A 16,482-nucleotide genomic window follows, 5' to 3' on the forward strand; every position below is an offset into this window, starting at 1 on the left:
CCAGCCACTTGTGACAACATGGATGGACATTGAGGGTATAATGCAAAGTGAAATAAGTCAGAGGGAGAAGGTCAAATACCATATGATTTCCTTCATTAAGTAGTAGATAATAACAACAATAAACAAACACATAGGGACAGAGATTGGATTGGTGGTTACCAGAGGGGAAGGGGGGAGGGAGGAGGGTGAAAGGGATAATTCGGTACATATGTGTGGTGATGGGTTGTAATTAGTATTTTGGTGGTGAACATGATGTAGTCCATGCAGAAATAGAAGTACAATGATGTACACCTGAAATTTTTACAATGTTATAAACCAACGTTACCGCAATAAACAAAAAATTAAAAAAAAAAAAAAAACAAAAAAACAAAAAAAACAAAGACTCCTCCCGATTGTCTTCTCAAGGATGATGCCACAGAGTTTGAGGGAAGAAAAAAAAAGTGGGAACAGTCAGTAGAATGAATCCTGCCACAAGAGTACTCCTGGAGGTCTGCTGAATCATTCCAGTGACACCCCTGCCTCCAGAACCTGGGGAATCCTCTGGAACAGATGTCAGAGTCATTCTGCAAACATCCAGCAGGGCCTGCTGTGTGCCGGGTCCTGGGCCACGTGTGGGGAATACCAAGATGGAAGACACAAAGGAGGGTGGGTTTGCAACTGTGTGTGTGGGGGGGGCAAGTGACTGCCCTTCACGGAAATCTCGAGATCCCAAGCTCCCCCAACCAATGGGCCTTGCTGACAACTGCAGCCTCCTCTCATGTCCCTCTCTGCTCACTCGCCACCCTCAGGCACGCTGGCCTCTTTCACACTCCGAGCTCAGTCCTGCCACCGAGCCCTTGCACAGCTTTCTCTGCCTGTACAGCTCTTCTCCCGGTTGTCTCCTGACTCACTCCTACACTTCATTCAGGGCTCACTTCAGATGTTACTCAGCCTCAGGGAGGCGTCCAGGACCCCTGTCTGAACCCGCTCTCCCACCCCCTCCCGATTTGTTTTTCTTCACAGCACTTCTCGCTGCCTGGAATGGTCTCTCATTATTTGTGTCTTTCCTTCTCTGTCTCCACTGCTAGCATGGAGAGTCTCAGTGGACAGGGACTTTGTGTATCTTAGTTACCAGAGTATCAGTGGTGCCTCCAATGGCACCTGGCACCTAGAAGGTGCTCGATAAACAAATGGTGACTGGATAAATACGGCGGGGTCAGCGCCTTGACATCAAGTGGATGCACCACTAGTACCCTGGAGCGTTAATTAAGAATGATGAGTGTAAAGAAGGCAGGAACAAGCACAATTTAGAAAGAGACACATGCTGAATTCTGGATGACACTTAAGGAAGTAAAGAAGGAACATTAAGTGGAAAACAGGAGGGGAGAATGTGTGGCAACAGGAGAGATGAGCTTGGGAATGTCTGGGGAAGCCCGAGTTACAGGGAGAGGTGACGATAACACCAAGAAAACACAAGTATGGTACCGCAATGTCATCCCCCCGCAAAACTCACAGTGGCCTGTGGAGGGAAGCAGCACTCAGCTCTCCCTCCCAGGGCTGGATTAAGACACATCTGGAGACTATAGGTCTGAGTATGTCAGACCAAGTATGATGAGCCCCTGGAAGAGAAGGTAAAGGAATTTAGAGGGTGGGTGAAAGAACTGATGTCACAGCCATGGGCCCGGCAGCCAGATCCTGAGGATAGTTTGGGTTGTCAACACGGATGGTGGGAGAAGACCTTTGGTTGGAACAGTGGACCTGCTTTTCCTGGAGACCAGGCGCCAGCTGGGAAGACTTCTAGAAGATGCTTCCAGTTCCAGAACCACATTCCTGCGGGAGGGGCTGGTGGCATTTCAAAAAGACTTGATTCTCACAGGGTCACCCACTGTTTATGAGGACATCCTGGGCTCATGGGAACTTGTGTATAATTTCTGTGGTCTTTTCAAAAAGACTCTGGGCTGTAGTGTGACATGGTGGCTTGTGATCAAGGTCCGGGCTGGGGACACTCCCCCGTGACCTCGCACTTCGGGGCATGCTCTGGATCCTGTGGCTTTTTGAAAGTTCCTAGTTCTTTCATCCTGCCCCTGGGGCTCCATGGAGGAGATCCAGTTGTGCCATAACAACCTTCTCAGATCCCAGGGCTGCTGGAGCCGAGCCACCAGAGCCAGCCCTGCCTGCACTGAGTGTGACGGGTGGTTGCAGCTGTGGGCTTTCCGGCAAGCCTGGGTTTCCATGGGTTTTCTCTTCCGGTCTTAAAGGTCTCCGCAAAGAGAGAATGTGCTGGCTGAGCAAGTCTCTGAGAAGATAATCCAACGAGGCCATTGGGAAATGTGGAGTAATTCTCTAATGGTACAAGGTGTGAATATGTGATGAGTGTCCCTGCGGGAAATGCAGGTGCCAGAGACCTCATGGTGCCCAAAGACCAAGCCCCTTCCTAGCAACTCTCTTTAATGAGCCTTGCAAGTCCAGGCAGGTTCTTGGGAACTTCCTGGCCCCCTGTAGATCTAAGATTTGTGAAGACATGTTGGATGTCTCCTGTGCCCTCAGCTGTTGTTCCTGGATCCCTTGAAACCTTGAAGCCCTAGATCAGAAACCGCAACCAGCGGGCACCGAGCATGAGCCATAGAGAACATATGACACCTGGGCCCAGATGCCTTTCAAGGTGTTGCATTTCATCTAGCAAGCCCGGCACAGGTGGAGGCCTGGAGTATGCTCTATTCCACACTCTCCTAGCAACTACAATCCATGGGGCCACCTGGGGTTACATTCAGGGGGAGGTCAAGTGACAGCAGAGAGAATCATAGCAGACAAAGAACAGAGATTTATGAGAGAGAACAGAGAAATGGAGAAGTGTGGGAGAGAACAGGGAATTTGGGGAAAGAAGAATTATAGGAAAAGACAGAATTGTGGGGCAGGGGGACCAAAATAATGGGAGATACAGAATTAAGGGGAAGACAAGGAAATGTGGGAGAAGAGAGAATTGTGGGGGAAACAAGGGATTGGGGGGAGAACAGAATTGTGGGAAAGAATGGGAATTATGGCGAGAAAAAGGAACTGGGAGAGAGGGAATTTGAAGAGAGACAAGGAGTTGTGAGGGAGAATAAAGAATTGTAGGAGAGATGGAATTGTGGGAGAAATACAATATTGTGGGAAAGAATGGGGAACTGTGGGAGAGACATGGAATTGTGAGAGGAATAAAGTATTGGGGGAGACAGGGATTATGGGGGAGAAAGAATTGTGGAAAAGAATGGAGAACTGTGGGAGACAGGCAATTGTGAGAAGGAATTCTGGGGGAGAAAAGAGAACTTTAGGAGAAACACACAATTGTAGGAGAGATGGAATGTGGTAGAAAACAAAGCGTTGTAGAAGAAAATGGAGATTTGTGAGAGACAATGAAAAATCCAGAATTGTGGGAGAAAAGGGGAAATTGTGGGAAAGAAGGAATTATGAGAGAAACAAGGTATTGTGGGAGAGATGGAATTGTGAGAAGAACAAGGGGTTATAGGAGACACAGGGAATTGCGGGTGAACTAGAGCATTATGGGAGAGATGGAATTGTAAGAACAACATGGGATTATGGGAGAGACTTGGAATTGTGGGAACAACAAAGGGTTAGGGGAGAGAAAAGGGAATTGTGGGAGAGAAAAGGAATTACAGGAGAAATAGAGTATTATGGGCGAGAGGAAATAGTGGAGGGAGATATTATGGGGAAAAAAGGGAGACAGTGGGAGAGACAAGGCATTGCACGAAAGACAAGGGATCATGGGACAGAAAGGCGAATTATAGGAAAAATGGAGTAGTCTGTGAATGACATGGAATTGTGGGAATGACAAGGGATTATGGGAAAAATAGGAATTGTGGGAATCACAAGGTGTTATGGGAGAGGTGGAGAATTGTGGGAGAGAATGGAGAATTATGGGAAGGAAGGAATTATGGGTGAGACAGAATTGTAAGAGCTACAATTGCAGGAGAGAGAGAATGCAGTAGAAAAGAGAACTGTAGAAGAAAACAGTTTTGTGAGAGACAAGGAAGAATTGAAAATTGTGCAACAGATGGAATTGTGGGAGAGATGAGTGATCATGACAGAAAAGAGGGAATTGTGGGAGAGAAAGGGCATTGCGGAAAAGATAAGGGACCATGGGACAGAAAGAGTAATTGTGGGAAAAATGGAGTATTATGAGAGTGGCATGGAATTGTGGGACCAATAAGGGATTATGGGGAAAAAGAAGAATTGTGAGAATGACAAGGGATTATGGGAGAGTAAGGGGATTTGAGGGAGAGACATGGAATTGTGGGACAGGTGGAGAATTGTGGGAAACAAAGAATTATGGGGGAGAACAGAATTGTAAAAGAAACAATGGCAGGAGAGACAGAATGTGGTAGACAACAGAATTGTAGAAGAAAACGGGAGTTTTGTGAGGGACAAATTGACAATTGTGGGAGAGATTGGAGAATTGTGGGAATGACAAGGGATCATGGGAGAGAAGAGGGAATTGTAGGAGAGACAGGGCATTGTGGGAAAGACAAGGGATTATAGGGGAAAAGGGGAATTGTGGGAGTGAAGAGGAATTATGGGAGAGTAAGGGGAACTGTAGGAGATATGGAATTATGGGAGAGAATGGAGAATTGTGAGAAAAAAGGAATTAAGGAGAACAGAACTGTAGGAGAGCGACAGCAGTAGAGATGGAATGTCGTAGAAAGAATATGGAGACAGATGAAAGACAAGGGAAAGTCGAGAATCGTGGGAGAGAGATTTGTGAGAAAGACAATGGGTTATGGGAGAGAAAGGGGATTGTGGGTCAGCCAAGGAATTGTAGGAGAAAGAGTATTGTGGGAGAGAGGGAATAGTGGGAGAGAATGGAAGATTCTGGGAGTGACAAAGATTTGTGGGAGTAATGGAGAATTGTGGGAATGACAAGGTATCATGGGAGTGAGGAAGGACTTGTAGGAGAGACAAGGCATTGTGGGAAAGACAACGGATCCTGGGAGTGAAAGAAGAATTGTGGGAATGACAGAGAATTGTGGGAATACAAGGGATAATGGGAGAGAAGGGGAATTGTGGGGAAAATGGAGTATTGTGGGAGAGACATGGAATTGTGGGAATGGACAAGGGATTATGGGAACTGTGGGAATGAAAAGGAGTTGATTGCAGGAGACATGGAATGTGGTAGAAAACAGAATTTAGAAGAAACAGAGATCTGTGAGAGACAATGAAGAATTGAGAAGTGTGGGAGAGAAGAGGAATTGTGAAGGAGTATAGAGACTTATGGGAGTGACGATATCATGGGAGAGAAGAGAGAATTGTGGGAGAGACAGGGCATTGTGAAAAAGACAAGGAATCATGGGAGAGAAAGGGGAATTGTGGGGAAAATGTAGTATTGTGGGAATGACATGGAATTGTAAAACAAAGGATTATGGGGAAAAGGAGAATTGTGGGAATGATGGAGTTATGGGGGGACAAGGGGAATTGTGGAAAAGATATGGATTATGAGAGAGAAAGGAGAATTGTAGGAGAGAAAGGAGAATTGGGGGAGAGAATGCAGAATTGTGGGAGAGAGAGGGCATTGTGGGAAAGACAAGGGATCATGGGAGAGAAGGGAAATTGTGGGGAAAATGGAGCATTGTGGCAGGGACATGGAATTGTGGGAACAAGGGATTATGGCAGAAAAGGGGAACTGTGGGATAGACAAGGGGTTATGTGAGACTAAAGGGAATTGTGGAAGAGATCTGGATTATAGGAGAGAAAGGAAAATTGTGGGAGAGAAGGGAGAATTGTGGGAGAGAATGTAGAATTGTGGAAAGAAGGAATTATGGGGGAGAACATTATTGTAAGAGAAACAATTCCAAGAGAGATGGAACATGGTAGAAAACAGAATTGTAAAAGGGGGTTTTGTAAGAGACAAGGAAGAATCGAGAATTGTGGGAGAGGCAAGGAATTATGGGAGAGAGAGGGGATTATGGGACAGAAAGGAGAATTGTAGGAGAGGTTGGAAAATTGTGGGAGTGACAGGGATCATGGGAAAGAAGAAGGAATTGTGAAGGAGACATGGCATTGTGAGAAAGACAAGGGATCATGGGAGAGAAAGGGGGAATTGTGGGAAAGACAGGGAATTGTGGGAAAGACAGGGCATTGTCATAGAGACAAGGGATCATGTGGAAAAGGGAATTGTGGGAATGACAAGGGGTTATCGGAGAGTAAGGGGAATTGTGGGAGAGATATGGAATTATGGGAGAGAATGGAGGATGTGGGAGAGACAGGCAATTGTGGGAAGAAAGGAGTTATGGAGAACAGAATGTAGGAGAATGACTGTAGGAATGATGGAATGCGGTAGTAAACAGAATTGTAGAAGAAATGGAGATTGGTGAAACAGAACAATGAAGAATTGTCATAGAGAGAGTAGAATTGTGAGAGACAAAAGGGATTATGGGAGAGAAAGGAGAATTGTGGGAGAGAATGGAGAATTGTGGGAAAGACAATGCATAATGGGAGAGAAATGGGAATTGTGGGTCTGCCAAGGAATTGTGGGAGAAAGTGTATTGTGGGAGAGATGGAATGGTGGGAGACAATTGAGAATTCTGGGAGTGACAAACAATTGTGGAATAATATGGGAACATGGGAGTGAACAGGGAATTATGGGAGAGACAAGGCATTGTGGGAAAGAAAAAAGATCATGGGAGTGAAAGGGGAATTGTGAGAGAGAATGGAGAATTGTAGTAAAGATAAAAAATTGTGGGAATGAGAAGGGATCAAGGGAGAGAATTGTGGAAGTGACAAGGGATTAAGGGGGAAAAAAGGAATTGTGGGAATGAAAGGGAATTATGGGAGAGTAAGGGGAATTGTGGGAAAGATATGGAATTATGGGAGAAAATGGAGAATTATGGGACAGACAGGCAAGTGTGGGAAAAAAAGAATTATGGAGAACAGAACTATAAGAAAACGACTGCAGGAGAGATGGAATGTGGTAGAAAACAGAATTGCAGAAGAAATGGAGATTGGGTGAAAAACAAGGAAGAATCAGGAATTGTGGGAGAAAAAGAATTGTGGGAAAGAATAAAGAATTGTGGTAATGACAGAGAATGTGGGAGTGATGAGGGATCATGCGGTAGAAGAGGGAGAGACAGGGCATTGTGGGAAAATCAAGGGATCATGGGAGAGAAAGGGGAATTGTGGGAAAATGGAGTATTGTGGGAGAGACAGAATTGTGGGAATGACAAAGGACTATGGGGGAAAAGGTGAATTGTGGGAATGAAAGGTTATGGGAAAGTAAAGGAAATTGTGAGAGAGACATGGAATTGTGGGACAGGTGGAGAATTGTAGGAGAGAATGGAGAATTTTGGGAAAGAAGGAATTATGGGTGATAGAACTGTAAGAGAAATAATTGCAGGAAACATAGAATGTGGTAGAAAACAATTATAGAAGAAAACGGAGTTTTGCAAGAGACAAGGAAGAATTGAGAATTGTGAGAGAAGCAGGGAATTGTGGGAGACAAAGGATTATGGGAGAGAAAGGAGAATTATGGGAGAGGTTGGAGAATTGTGGGACTGACAAGGGGTCATGGGAGAGAAGAGCGAATTGTGAGAGAGACAGGACATTGTGGGAAAGACAAGAGATCATGGGAGAAAAAGGGGAATTGTGGGAAAAATCAAGTATTGTGGGAGCAACATGGAATTGTGGAAATGATAAAAGATTATGAGTAAAAAGGGAAACTGGGAATGGCAATGTTTATGAGAAAGTAAGACGAATTGTGGAGAAACATGGAATTGTGGGAACAAGGAGGAGTTATGGGAGAAATAGGGAATGGTGGGAGAATTAAACTATTGTGGGAAAGACAAGGAATTATGGGAGAAATAGGGCATTGTGGGAGACGGGAGAGAATGCATAATTGTGGAAGAGATGGGAAATTGTGGGAACAACAAGGGGTTGTGGGCGAGACAGTGTTGTGGGAAAGACAAAGGATCATGGGAGAAAAGGGAATTGTAGGAATGGCAAGGGGTTATGGGAGAGAAGGGTAATTGTAGAAGAGTACGGAGAATTGTGGGAGTGACAAGAGATTATGGGACAGAAGAGTGAATTGTGGCAGAGGGAATAGCGGGAGAGAGGGAATTGTGGGAGAGAGAGAGTATTTTAGGAGAGGCAGGGAATTGTGGGAAAGACAGGGATTATAGGAGAATTGTGGGAGAGAAGGGGAATTGTAGGAGACAACGGAAGATTGTGGGTCAGAACAAAGAATTGTGGGAGAGACAAGGAATTGTGGGAGAGAAAGGCATTGTGGGAGAGATACAGCTACGCCCCTCACTTCCGTCCACTATGTTCTCAATGGGCCAGACCCTCCTGCTTCTGCACATAGCACTTGTGTTCTACTGTAACCACGACCCCTTCTGCTTCCCCATATGCCCCATGCCTCAGCCCTCACCACCGGCTATAACCCTTACATCCTGCAGTCCATCTTGTCTACAGCTACGTCCCCACCTCCACCAACAGGCCCCTCTCCTTGGCCACAGCCAGGGAAGGCCTACACTCTTCAATGCCCCTCCCACTCAGGCCTCTGACCACCCTTTGTGGCCCTGCCCCTCCACTCAGCCTGTGCCCCCCTACACACACCCCGAGGCCTGTTTCTGGGTCCACTGACCCCTCCTGCCATGGCCCCTCCCCTGAGCTCTGCTCTAGCCCTGCCCCTCCTTCCAGAGCCACAGCCACAGCTCCACTGTGGTCCCGCCCCCCCCCCCGCCAGAGCCACGCCCCTCCCCCTGGGGGGACACCTGGTCCAGGGTGACCTTGGAGGCGTGGTGGGGTGGATCTTCCGAGAAACACACACTCTTAGGCCCCCCAACCTCCCCACCTTTAAAGCCAATGACGAGATTAATGTACGGATCAGATCCTGAACTTTTCCTTTCTGATCACGGAGGAAAGTGTCCAGGTTAAAGGAGGGCCCAGGGTTTGACAGTACGCTTCTTAATGCTCATGGAAAGAGGAAACTACAATATTTTAAGGTTTTCTGGTGTTGATAAAATAAAAACCAGGCAGGTTTTTGTTTTGTGTTTGTGAGAAGTACCATTTTCCTTGAGGGAAATTCCAATTCCTTATAAAGATGATATTTTGAATGAAGTTGGCTTGACGAATTACACACACATCCTACCAATACGCTGTACACTGTTGCTACAAATCACAAAGCAGATCATCAAATCAATTCCCCACACCCATGCACTGGGATAGTCCTACAAGCAAGTCGGAGTGTCCCTCCTTACTTACAAACTGTAACTGGCCTTTCATTGGCCAGTTAAGATAAGAGATAAAGGGGAAACTCCTTAGCAGAATCTGTACAAACTCTTCATCATCTGGTCCCAACATGCCTCTCCAGCTTCCCACAACCCCTCCACACCATCCCAGGCTGCGGCCACCGCAGACCATACACAGACCTTCTGCTCTAAGTCTCCACATAGTCTTCTCTGGTTGGCTTCTCTTTCTCCTCCTCTCCCATTCCCATTTAATCTGCAAAACCCAGTCTGAACATCACCTCCTCCTGAACCTCTCACTCATGCTCCAAAAACCAATGGAGTCCCTGCGTTTTCTGTGTTCCTTTAACACTTCAGTTTTTTAAAATAAAAAATAGTATTGTCTTTCCTTACTTATTTGTAAGTTTCATCCATTATGCATCTCAAGGACACTCACACCTGGCTAAAATGCTGGGTGCTGACCATATAGCAGACGCTCCGTGACTATTTGTGGAAGATCAAATTCAGTTAACTTATGTTAACTGCCTAGTAAGTGCCAGGCACGGCGTCGGATACTTAATAATGGAGGCTTAGTGTAAGCCTCTTGGCCTTGGAGTGAATCTTAAAGTCGTAGATGCTTAAGGACGTGACGAACAAGTGGAGCTTCATCACAAAAGTGCAAATAGGGAGCAGCCTAACTGTGTTTACCGTTGTGAGTTTGTATCTGGGCTTTTTCTCCAGATGCAACAGAGTGTTTTCTGTATTATGTATTATAGCTCCCTACCTCTACTGAAGAGCCCAAAATCAAAGCAGCAGGAAAGAGGGAGAAAGGAAACAGGCCAAGACGAAGCCAGCAGTATCTCAGTCCCAAGATCGCCCCTTGGGAAGAGAAGGCTGCCCGTCCCTCTGGGTTCCGGCAGCAGCGCACTGCCTGGGGTAGGATAACAGGAGTTGGCTGGGTGGCGTCGCCCTACCCTGGGCTGGTTTCCTTCCCTGGGGCCACATCTTCAGCCCACGCTGAACTGTCGTGGTATTTGAGATGCAAATTGGAAATTTTCACTGCCTTTTAATTTTATTCCTCACCAACATTTGCTCCATTTTTTCCCCTCAAACTATGAATACGTAAGATTATTTATTTATTTATTATTACTAGAGTTAGCATTTATTGAAGGTCTACTGTGTGCCAGCACTAGGTCAAGACATAGCATACAGATCTATTTAATCTTATGAGGCATTATGGTCATTAACACCCCATTAAAGGTAAAGAAATACCAAGTGAGACTTGCAAGAAGGGCTAGTCCTCAGCTATCTTGGATGAAGCCGAGATGAACAGTCCTGGGCCCAGAGGCCACTAACCCGTCCTTGAGGTTATCATGACAGCTCTTCCATGGCAAGTCCATTCCTTATACTTAGACCCTATGTCACCTAGCTTCTGATAAGCTTACCAAATGTTGCTATTATACAAAGAAAGTGCTTACTCATTATGAAATCTTAGTATAAAAATGTTTAAGATCCCAACTCTTTTTCTTCCCAGCTTTATTGAGATATAAATGACATACTACCCCAACTCCCCTATTATTAAGAATTCTTTAAATCTTATAATTAACTGCTCTTATTTTTCAGTTAGTTCTTCTGGAACCATGAGCTGCTACCAATTTTCCATCAAAATTTTGTAAGTTAACATCATTATTACCACCATTGGTCACTTATCATGTGCAGTGGTCAAGTGTTAGGTACACATGCAGGGCAGTGAAGGGAAGGCACAGCAATACCGGCAGTGTGCACACACTCTGGTTAGAGGTGAATCCAAACAGCCCCAATGTAACAAAGTGGGAAGGAGGAGGGGCTTCAAGGCCTCAGTGGGGACACCAGGAGGGGTGAGGTGGCCCCCTTCCCAAGCAGCATTTGTGGGAATCAAGCCACTGGTCCCAAGAGGAAGGTGCTGCAAACATATGGTCTCTTCTTGTAAACAGTTGTTTACAAGTTACAAGTTACTCAACACTAACAGCAAAATATTTACTCAAGAGGAATCTTTTAAGGGAATAAAATCTGAGTAGATGAGGGAGGGTAAAAATAATCAGTCATCAAAATAATGACAGTAATCGAGATTTCATTGGAAGAAGGATCATAGGTCTGGTTATTATTCTTTCTCATTAGCCATCTTGATCAGATATAAATAAGCTTATTGTGATAATAAATTCAGAATACAGAGTAAATGATAAATTATAAGGTTACAATATGTTTAGTGAAAAGTACATATAATAGACTTATTAATATATATAGATAGACATACATAAATATACATATATACAAAAAATATGTGTAATAGGTTTAGTAAACGGTCATCTTTAGAGAAACATTATTTGCGCCTTTAACTGATACTTCCTTGTCAGTTGGGTTAATAGACATAACCTCAAATAAGAAGAGCAGGAGCTGAAAAGGGAAACAGAGGGAGAAAATGTATAAATTGTTATGGTAGGTTGATGGTATGGGGAGAAAGCTTCCTAAGAATAGAGCTGAACAGCCAGAATGCAGTGATAACCACAGAGGAAGCAGATTCTTACCAAGAGAAAAGACTCAAGTGCAAGTAATACTTAATTTGCACCAGCACAGGTTAAAAGCAACCTCTGCATTCTTCTTCAATATGAGCTTGGAAGCGTCCCGGGCTGAGAACTCTTCAAGAGGCTTAGAACCTAGTTTACTGGAGACAATTTTTGGTACTCACTGTTTGATAAATTGGAGTCATTACTTTTATTGTTCACATGTATTAAAAAAAAAAAAGTCATAGTTCTTGTTGCGAGAAAACCCTCCTAGCTGTGTGTGTAAGTCTTTTCTATACCTGCTCAGGTACCGACGCTCAAGCTCCATCAACAGGAAAACAGTTTTCCTATGGATTTTTCCCCAATTTTATGCACAGAGGTTGGGCCGGCCCGTGGCTTAGCGGTTAAGTGCTCGCGCTCTGCAGGTGGCCACCCGGTTCCATCCCAGACGCGCACCGACGCACCGCTTCTCCGGCCATGCTGAGGCCGCGTCCCACATACAGCAACTAGAAGGATGTGCAGCTATGACGTACAACTATCTACTGGGGCTTTGGGGAAATAAATAAATAAATAAATAAATAAATAAATAAATAAATAAATAAAAATTATGCACAGAGGTAGCATCATACGCACATTTAACTCACTCAACTGCAGCTCCACTTGGTGAGGGGTGGAACAGGCAGAGGAGGGGAGGATAGGTGAGGATTAATATCGTCCCAGGGTTCCCTCTGCCCAGCTTTCCACCAATGAGCCTGTGCCCACAGGCGGGGAGGGAGGGGAACTCAAAACATTCCTGCAAGTTGGCAAAGCCTCTGGAAAGAATATTTGAATGACATTTGAGATTCTTCCACCATGGTCAGAGAAGTGAGGCGTGTTCTCAGGTGACAGGCAAGTGGCCCCAGAGACACACTGACCAGGAAGAGTTAGAGATAATCCTAAAATTGTCCCCAGAGGACAACGGTGACGACAACCAACAGTCAGATGTGGGATCTTTATCAGTGTTCTGAATAAAATCCCTCTTAATTCTTTTCAGCATAATGTATGCAAATTCTTGCACAAGATTAATATACAAAACAGTGGCAAGTGTACCTTATGGGAAATTTCAAGAGGTTCCAAGGGTGACCGGATAGAAACTCGAGACCCTAACCACCGCCTCAGCTGCACCTCTATACCATGCGCTTTTGCAGGAGATGGTGGTGGTGAACTGTGCAAACTTGCTCTGTGCTTCAAAAATCCTCCAAAAGTCTGACCCAACAGACGTTAGTTAACATTATGTCACTACAGCTCTAAGTTAACAGCTGCCATTTTCACAGAAATTCTTTCCACAACCAAATATACTGATTGCATTTCTTGCTTTTCTCAAAAGCCTTTCCTTATGTGCTTCCTTTTTCCTCCAAGGTTTTCTCAAACTGGCATTTCCATTGATTATTCTATTCTTAGTATTTTCATTCTCTCCCATATAGACTGTGAGGTCCTTGAGGGCAAGGTTTACAGGTCTCTGGTCCCTGCCTCCCACACAGCTCCCAGGCTGGTGGAGTTGTTGGCAGCCATAAGCAGTTATTAATAGAACAAAGAATGGGTATATCCATACCCTGGAAGATTATTCAGCAGCAAAAAGAATGAAGTTCTAACACATGCTGCAGTGTGGACGAACCTTGAAAAGATGATGGTAATTGAAAGAAACCAGACACAAAAGGACAGATGTCCATTTTACATGAAATGTTCAGAATAGGCAAATCCACAGAGACAGAAAGTAGATTAGCGATTGCCAGGGACTAGGGGGAGGGAGGTATGGGAAGAGATTGTACTGGGTGTGCGCTTTGATTTTGGAGTGAGGAAGATGTTCTGGAATTACACAGCAGTGATGGCTGCACAACCTTGTGAATACTGTATACTGAAAACCACTGAAGTGTTCACTTTAAAAAGATGAATTTTATGTTATGTGAATTATATCTCAATTTTTTAAAAAAAGCAAAGAAAGGAGGAAAAAGCAGCATGACACTGGGACCACTCCACCAATTAGCTGATCTTCTCTGCAGCCCGGAGCTTGGAGCTCTTGACTTTTCCAGAAGGAAGAGAAAACTCCACTAGGAAGCATCCAACGTCAGCAGCTGTGTCACTGTACAAACTCAAAGACTTTAAAGATGTTTCCTCCTTCTATTATTTTCCACAATATAAACTGACTAAACAAATGGAGTTCAAATTTCAAAGACAAGCTCTTTATGCATGACAATATTGCTGTAATTATTATATTACATCAACCTTGAACGATCTGCACCAGATAGAAAGTCTGTAAACATGTGGTCTCTGTCTTTAGCTTTAGCCAGAACTACTTTTCCCATCGAGGCTGCTGGTTACAGCCAGATGGTACACATCTCTGGGAATCAACCCATCAAGTCATCACCACGTTTTTTGGCCCTGAGAGTAAACCAAGCTTGTCACCTGAAAACTAACCCTCCTTCGATGTATTTGAATAGCAGGAATGGAAAAGAAAATGAAACTCTTTGAGTCATTTCCAAACATCTTTCTGCATATTTTTCCTGCTCCAAAGTTCAACATTTCTGTACAAAGTAAATTGGATTCTGTGGTGTTTGTCTTTGGTTTTGTGTGTGTGTGTGTGTGTGTGTGTGTGTGTGTGTGCATTTAGCTCAGACAACATGTTAGGGAAACCAAATTTTTGGATGCAAGCTTTGGAAAGCCTAATTAATCTGAGACAGAGGTTCTGAACCGGGGTCACTGTGCCCCCAGGGGACATATGTCGATGTCTAGGAACAGCTTTTTTTAATTGAAATGTATTTGACCTATAACATTGTGTAAATTTAAGGTGTACAACACGTTAATTTGATATATTTATATACTGTAATATGATTGCCTTTTTAGGGATAATTAGCATCTCTATCACGTTACATAATTATCATTTCTTTTTAGTGGTTGGAATATTAAGTTCTAGTCTTTTAGCAAGTTTGATGATTATAACACAATATTGTTGTCTATATTCACCATACTGTGCATGAAATCTCTAGAGCTTATTTACTCCTCATTGCACTAAAAACAGTTTTAGGGGAGGTTCCCCTGGCATCTAGCAGGTGAGGCCAGGGATACTGCTCAACATCCTACAGTGCACGGGACAGCCCTCAGGACAAAGAATCACCCAGCATTACACGCCAACAGTGCCAATGATGAGCAACCTGCTCTGAAGGAAGAGAGAGTAGGTAGGTAAGAGGTTGAACAGAGAGCTCAGGTCCATTTCTACCCAATGCCAGCTGAGGAAAGGCAAAGCAGCCTCTCTGCCCCCGAACACACTTGGTCAAACCATTAACCATTCTTAGCTTCTCATTCCCTCCTTTTTAAACAACCAATAGGCTACCAGAAAATTATAGCTACCCAAGACCTCCTCTGAAGAATCTATTTGCTTCCACATCACAAATCATTAGGTCAGTTAAAACTGTGGGGATGCCAGAGCGGTGACTTTCAAACCTTTTTTCTCATCCAAAGATGTATTTTTGCTAAAACAAAACCTTACTAGGAACCTAGCACAAACAGAGAAGAGCAGTACATTAGCAAAAATTTATTTCCTAAGTTACAATTTGGATTATATAAAAATAAATGTAATCAATTAGAACCATAAACCTGCTTTAGTCAACGCCAAACTCTGAAACCAAACACTGAGGTCTCCAACATAGTTCAACTTGAACATCCAACTACTCCGGTGTTTTGATTTGATGGCACCTTATCAAGGCTATTTTGTTTCAAATGGCTAAGAAGCTGGAAACATAATGATTTTCAGGTAGCTCATGTCGCCATCTCAGGACAGTCTTGTAACTGCAGGCCCTCCAGAACCAGTTCAACTGACTCCATCTTATCAACAAAATAAGAGTGGTTTTTCAGGAACTGAGACCCCCCTTGTCCAGTTCAGACCAGTTGAAACCACCAACCCATCAACTGGGCCCGTGCAGATGTCCAATAAGTGACCGTTTTGACATCAAGGAACTAAAAGATCCACCTTCAGATCATGGTAATGAAGCCATTTTGTGAACATGCCTCCTGTGAAGAGGCACGAAGCTTGACTAGGCTTGCGCAGATCATCAGTTACTTCACCTCTCCTCACCTCCAATTATCTATCTCCACATTTCAGACCACCCTGCCCTTCGTCCCATAAATTGTGCCCCAAGCCCTCAGTTAGGGAGACAGATCTGAGAACATACGCCCCTGTCTCCTTGCAGGTCAATCTAGCAATAAAGCTAATTTCTTTTCCCAAAAGCTGATGCTGTAATACTTGGCTTTTTGTATGCACATAGGCAAGAGAACCCCAATTTTGTGTGGTAACAGTCTTCACTTAAGTGAACAGGGGAGGTGAACATTACTCTGAGCTCTACACACAAATGAGCTAACCTGGTAGGACAAGTTAACAATTGGTGAGCCTGAGTGAGTTAGTATTTGGTGACCAACACATTTGAGTATGCACTATTTTTCTCAGAGACTTTAACAGGAATTTTAGATGGGATTTGAATCATTTACTAGATGCCTAAAAAGCCACATTAGAGTTCCATGGAGCACAGTGTGAAGACCACAGCACTAGAGTCTGTAAATGCACAGGACAGATTAAGAGCCAGCACTGGCTAACTGGCTTTTCATCTTAAATGCCCCAAGTGAGCTGGACCCATCAAACTACACCCATAATCTAGAGAGGTCATGTCACACCATTCACTGACAGCATGTTAGTGAGGGGTTTGAAGTGACAATTTATCTCA

The 16,482-nt window shown here is 44.2% G+C and overlaps 1 protein-coding gene across 8 annotated transcripts in view; it reads right to left on the reverse strand.

Annotated features, from left to right (window-relative positions):
- Positions 1-16,482, reverse strand: part of LOC147911631 (G protein-coupled receptor 143-like) — a 41,642-nt gene that overhangs the window by 1,958 nt on the left and 23,202 nt on the right. For 5 of the 8 annotated variants that reach the window (XM_087427816.1, XM_087427811.1, XM_087427812.1 and 2 more), the window contains one exon: positions 1,493-1,598. The exons of 2 other annotated variants lie outside the window; for them this stretch is intronic. In XM_087427816.1, coding sequence (XP_087283942.1) covers positions 1,493-1,598 — 106 coding nt within the window. Of the gene's footprint in view, positions 1-1,492; positions 1,599-11,284; positions 11,625-16,482 lie in introns of those variants that run through there. One more of the 8 variants, XM_087427817.1, reaches the window with a different exon arrangement.

The sequence above is a fragment of the Ceratotherium simum genome, chromosome Y (genome assembly GCF_057802395.1).
Source record: "Ceratotherium simum simum isolate JZ-2026a chromosome Y, ASM5780239v1, whole genome shotgun sequence".
Taxonomy (NCBI): Eukaryota; Metazoa; Chordata; class Mammalia; order Perissodactyla; family Rhinocerotidae; genus Ceratotherium; species Ceratotherium simum.